The sequence below is a fragment of the Chaetura pelagica genome, unplaced genomic scaffold, assembly GCF_000747805.2.
Source record: "Chaetura pelagica isolate M959 unplaced genomic scaffold, ChaPel_1.0 scaffold135, whole genome shotgun sequence".
NCBI lineage: Eukaryota > Metazoa > Chordata > Aves > Apodiformes > Apodidae > Chaetura > Chaetura pelagica.
The window spans coordinates 2107467-2113814 of record NW_009953649.1 but is presented as its reverse complement, the minus strand read 5'-3'; the positions used below and the strand labels follow the sequence as shown (position 1 = coordinate 2113814).

Sequence of the window (6348 nt, the reverse complement as noted above, 5' to 3'; positions counted from 1 at the left end):
GCAAGACACCAGTTCCCCCACTCAGACACCAGTTCACCCCCCCAGCAACGAGGCAATTTAACTCTATTCTAAATAAACAGCTGCAACATAAAGGAGTGGCTAAGCCTGGAAAAGCGTTGGTACTGCTTCACAACTTGGTCAATTTCCACAAGATAACTAAACCTCTTCTGTATTGTGTCCTACAAGTTACAAACCACAAAGAAAGAAATACTACCATCAGGTTAGTGAAATAAAATTTTAACAAAAGTGCAGATTTGCACCCAGTAATAGCCAGACAACATTGCTGTGCTATGGAGCTGGAGCTATCAAGTGTTAAAAAGTTAAAGCACTAGCGTTCAGCTTTATGTGCTTGTGTTTTTCTTGAGCCATAGAAGCCTCGAGCCTTTCAGAGGAGTGCTGCTTTGAGCTGGGACATGAGCTGTCAGCTCAGGTGCCAGCTAGGGGAGAGAAAGGGAGGTGGAGGCAGGGTTGAAACAAAACAAGCAAAACAACTACCCAAAAAACCCGTAGGATGGCAGTACCTTTTTCAGAAAGGCCACATCTTCCCTCATGAACTCTGGCTCTCACTGCAGCAGCCCTTGTTCCGTCTCATCTTCAGAATCTCTCTCTGACTTTTGAACACATGGAGTTAAGCAGCAGTGGCCCTTTACCTACACAAAGTAACTCTACCAAAGGTGGCTGGTATCATATTCTTCATTCTGAGACAAAACTAACCTCAGCTACAGATTCAGCATCTACCACATTTTTCCTCTCTACCATGTATTACCCTGGTGTTCATTTAGGGTGAACAAGGCTGGCTGAACTAAATTAAACTACTGCTTTTAAAATGAGGTTTACTTCAGAAGTTCCTGAAATGCATCACACTTTCTTTTTAAGTGGCCCCTTACTGGACTGCTTCCAAGGACTAAAGTATGTGTACCTTCCCTTCTTACCCAGGTGACAGATTGAATAGTTTGATTTGCTTGCAATGAATTATGACAAGAAATCTCCTGCAACACAACTGACAGCTTTACGCTCATCCTAACACACACACAGAAAAGTATTAAGAGAACCCACTTTCTTCAAAACACTGCATAATTTTCTTAACTCGGTCACATATGGCTGTGCTTTCAAAAGGGAAGCATTTTTTTTTCCATTTTGAAGATGGAAATCAATAAATGCAAACACTTGCATACTCACCTGAACTTCTTGCCTTCATTTCTGCATTCAATCATGCCATGTCCACCCAGGGACTCAGGAGCTCTCAACAGTATCTGCAACTATCTCCATTTTCTTCTAGCGTGTCCCAGCACCAGCACTGCTGGAAGTCCCTTTTCAGTGTGTCCAGCTGTCACTCATGACATAATGGTGACTTTTAAGTATGTTTTATGCTCTTATCCTGAACATCTTGTAACAAATGTGTACTTGGGACTCTGATTGGAACTTTTCATTATCATTTGTCCTTCCCATCTGCCTGGCAGCATCTGAAGAGACACACGACCAGAAATTCCACAGCTGGTTTCATATAATATGTATCTGCCAGCTGAAACAAGTCTAGACATATTTGATTAAAGAAAAAACATGAAGTTTACCTGTAAGCAGAACTACAGCTGGCTGCTCTGAGATGAGCTATCAGGATGAAGTGTTTCCAAAGTAACAGATATTTTAAAGGAGACAAATTCTAAGTGTTGCATCACAACAACCACTTTTAAGCAAACATGATGACTTAAGAGGTCACTAGAATCAGAGAACTGCTTCTACATTCCACTTGTCAATAGATATGGTAAACCAGTGATGATCCTACCCCTTGCTTAAACTTCAGTCGACTCTATTGACCTCAAGGGTTGCTGTTCTAAACCTGAGCCTCTCTACAGGTTCTTTATTCATAGCTTTGAAACACTTTAATGGTAGAGTTCTCTCAGACCAGCTAACGAAACCATCTAAATAAACTGTGTCTTGTTCATTCAGTTTTCTAGTTCTCAGCATTCCTTAATTGGTTTAGCAGAGCTAAGCAGTTTGCTTCTTTTTAATTTTTTTTGTAACAGCTGTTTTTTCAAGAGAAAACCCTCTGATGCAAAAGTGCTAGTATTAAATTTAAGTCACTTCAAAAATCTTGAAGATCACAGTAGATCTCATCAGTATCTCCCACATTTGAGAAAAAAAGGGCAACCTAGTTCAGAAAGCTAAAGAGAATTTGAATTTCAAAAAAATTTATTTAGACATCTGTTGCTCTTAAATTACAAGTTAAAAAGAGCACGCAGTGCACTGACACACTACTCATTACTTCTAGAGCTCTTTTAAGACGTAAGGCGGCTTCTTCAAGATAAGACAACTCAGCATGATCCAAATTCAGCTATCCATTTCTCATATTTCTCAATGTCCGCAGCAGATACAGATTTAGAAACCTTCTTCAAAGCTATTTCAAAGTCTTCCATAGTTGTTGGCATGTGCATTTCATCTCGGGAAAGATTTCTTATTTCCTCTGGTGTCAAGCCTTCAATGCGTCTCCTCATGGCCATCAACGACGCGTCTCTATTAAGGAAGCAAAAAAAATAAGTTACTCAATAGAGGCTGGCAGAGTCAGTTTTTTTAAGGACTCAACATAGTGTTATAGTTAAGCTGTTGCATTCCAAGAGATACAATAGAGAACTGTACACTTTTACTGGAAGATCTCCATGTGCTTGTACAACCTACACCACCATGCTATCTGCATTTTTCTAACATGGTTTTATTCTCACTGGATCTCTGAATAGCTACTATTCACAGGCTAGGCAAAAGAAGTAATTGCTTTATCTAATCCCACTGCATACCTATGATGTAGCTGCTTTTTATAGTGTTTTAAAACAGGAACAAGACAAAGTAATGATTTCACTCCTGTGTAAAGAAGTTGCTGAAAAATTTTTAAGTGTTTCCTGGTCTAAACAAGAATCCCACTTTAGAGACAGAACAGGCTACAGTATCTATCTCCAACCTACACATTCATAGCTAATTGTTAAAACTGCAGAAACTGTTGAGCCAGTGGCTTCTCAAACTCCTGGCCTTAATACACATTAAGTGTATTTTACAAATATTTCATTTTCTTGCTGCATTAATTTTGACTGCATTTGCATATCCAACACCAGTATCAGTGGCAGAAGGTGATGAGCTGGTGAGATGATAAATGGATAAAACTGAAAAAATTTATTTTAATTCATGTTTATATACCTTATTATGAGAAAAGGCTGAGTGAGCTGGGCCTCTTTAGCTTGGAGAAGAGGAGACTGAAGGGTGACCTCATCAATGTTTACAAATATGTTAAGGGGGAGTGCCAGGAGGACGGAGCCAGGCTTTTTTTCAGTGATGTCCAGTGATAGGACAAGGAGCAGTGGGTGCAAACTGGAACAGAGGAGGTTCCATGTAAATATCAGGAAGAACTTCTTTACTGTGAGAGTGACAGAGCCCTGGCACAGGCTGCCCAGAGAGGTTGTGGAGTCTCCTTCTCTGGAGACATTCAAAACCTGCCTGGACACATTCCTGTGTGATGTGCTCTAGGTGATCCTGCTGTGGCAGGGGGGCTAAACTAGATGGAGGACCCTTCCAACCCCTAAAATTCTGTGATATCATTATAAGAAAATGCTACTTATTTTGCCTAGTGGTAAAAAAGATAGAAGGGTAATCCTGGAGATGCCACAGCAGTATCCTGTCATCTTAGTAGATGAGAATACAAAGAGAAAAACTTTTACATTGTTTTGTAGGAGGATTCAGAAAGATAGTTTCAGCATATTCTGTTTCAGTTCCACCCCCCTCCCCCCAAAGGGGAACATAACTGACAGACTTCATGGATTTACTAATAACTGTTAGCAATTAGAAAGCATAATCCAATAACTAGAATTTCATGACAATAACAACTTGCCTTGTTAAACTCCATTTTAGTAAAATACCACCATGCTTTGATGTTGTATCATCATTTGTGAACTAAAAGCCAGCATTCCACAGAGGGCAGCAAGGATTCAGGGAAACATCTCATGCATCTAATTTGCCCCCAGAAAGCAGTTTATAAAAAACCCCCACCAAACCAATAAAAAAACACCCATCATACCCCAACACACCCAAAAAATTAAAGTGCAGGTGCCTCCACTTTCTTCTGTAAAGAAATTTTGCTGACAGTCATTCCAACAATCTCTCAGTGCTTTCTCAAATGCACCCTTAGTGCCTGATGAAGCACCAAAACTATGTTCAGAAAATAAGCAGCCACCCACTGGAACAAGCAGGAGTTTCTCTTCAGTCTGATCAAAACGATGATTCAAAGTCAGTTCATGCTCACATCTAATAGGCATTTTAGATGCATTTCACATTTCCTGAATGTCACTTTAAAGTTTCACCTTCATTTTCCATGGCTACATGCTGACTGTTAGGCCCTGTACTGTTACCCCTGATTGGTTTTCACTCTAGCTCAGCTAGCTTTGGATTTCACCTCAAATTCTTTAAGGTAAGAGAATAATAAGGAAAAAAAAAAAAGTGAGCCAGGAAGTCTGATTTGCTAAGTCTTGCTTGTGTCACTAGCAAGGACTGTAATAGTCTACAAATTTGAACTTTACTATGCCTATATACTGTCTATCTGAACCACAAAAAAAGCATTTTTAAATCAGCCATGTATCTTTTTGTCTCAATGTAAATGAAACTAGTGTTTAAGATCTGCTTTTCCTGATAACATTAACAAAATGCAAACACAAAGGCTAGAATGACTGCTTTCTTACTAATTTCAAATCACATGCATCCAAACTGCAGTTTCAAATTCTAGTTACTGACACATTAGTCATCTCTAAGGGGAATGCCACAAATGAAAGACTAGGGTGTTTCTTTGTGGGTTTGTTTGCTTGCTTTTGATTTTTTAATAGTACTTGTACAAATGGACTTTGATTAAAAAGATTATAAATGGACTCTCTTCTCCTTGCCCGGAGAAAAGAAGGCTCCAGAGACACATCACAGCAGCCTTTCAGTACCTGAGAGGCCTACAGGAAAGCTGGGGAGGGACTTTTTACAAGGGCTTGTAGCAACAGGACAAGGGGTAATGGCTTTAAACTGGAAGAGGGAAGATTTAGGTTAGACATTAGGAAGAAATTTTTTAGTGTGAGGGTGGCAAGACACTGGAACAGGCTGCCCAGGAAGGTGGTGGAGGCCTCACCCCTGGAAGTGTTCAAGGCTGCCACGGGAGGTACCCTTGCCCATGTAGAGAGGCTGAAACTAGATGACCTTTAAGGTCCCTTCAACCCAAACCATTCTATGAGCAAGTGTGTATGTATATATATGAAAGTAACTCAAAAACATTAAAAGTAGCCTGACTTTTAAACAAGTGTATTTGTATCCACTATAAAATTAATTACAAATAACAAACACTGAACAGACCAGATGAAACTGCAGCTAAAACACAAAGCAGCAGGTCAAAAACTCTCATGTTACATGAGCCTATTAACACAAACTCCTTTGAAAGCACAAACACCAAGACTGCGCAAAAGAACACCACAAATTTCATCTCACAAACCTACAAATGAAACAAATCTGCACAACACTGATGTAGAGTAACTAACATACCAGTCTTTTCCCAGACACTGTGTAAGGTTTGTTCAGGAAATAGTACTGAGCCTCCAAACTCTTAGTTCAGCCTTAAGGGGACCCTGCTGACAGAGCCTTTGGTGGCAGTTTTGCGTACAGGCCACTCGCATTCATCCCTGCAGCACAGCACACTGTCCTCTCAGTTCTGCTGAGCAGTGTTTGCAGAGCTGTATTAGGAATTAAGGCAAGAAATGCATCTGCGTTTCAGCAAAGTAACGAGGAGGTGTTTTTAATCCAGAACAGTTCCCTGATCCCATTCAAGGTAAAGCCGCACAGCAGCTGTGCTGGTGCAGCTTGCAGCTCAAGCCTTGCACTGCCACACTCCAGGGCTACCTCCAAAGCCTGAAAGCTCAGTTACACAGCTTAGATGACAACAGCATCTTAGGAGGCTTTGGTTCTTTGACCCATCCTGCTGATTCCCCAGTTGGTCACCACTGCAGCTGTGTCAGTGCAAATCTTCAGGTGTAAATGACATGACTGATACCAGTCCTCAGAAAAGTAGTCTTTTCCTCCCCTTCTCCAATTTTGGGAGACTGGGGAAAGGCTTAGAAGGTATTTTTAGTAAGTTATTTCAGGAATGCAAGTTATAGAATAGGCCTACAAATTACAGTACATAAACCGTACTGAGAAGGGGAGACAGAGGAAGAAGAAAACTTAAGTCAGCCTCATCACTAAAACCAACATGCTGAGTACACAGCTCTTGTACTGCCACAGTTTGGTACAGCTTTTCTGTGCCACAACAGAAGAACATTCTGCATTTTTATTTAGTTGTTCTGG

At 40.5% G+C, this 6348-nt stretch overlaps 1 protein-coding gene across 1 annotated transcript in view; it reads right to left on the bottom strand.

Annotated features, from left to right (window-relative positions):
• Positions 1-2177: 2177 nt before the first annotated feature.
• The window catches only part of KATNA1 (katanin p60 (ATPase containing) subunit A 1), a 14948-nt gene continuing 10777 nt past the window's right edge, over positions 2178-6348 (bottom strand). The window contains exon 12 of the mRNA XM_009999972.1: positions 2178-2511. Within this exon, the coding sequence (XP_009998274.1) occupies positions 2313-2511 (199 nt within the window). The 3' untranslated portion in view covers positions 2178-2312. The remainder of the gene's footprint in view (positions 2512-6348) is intronic.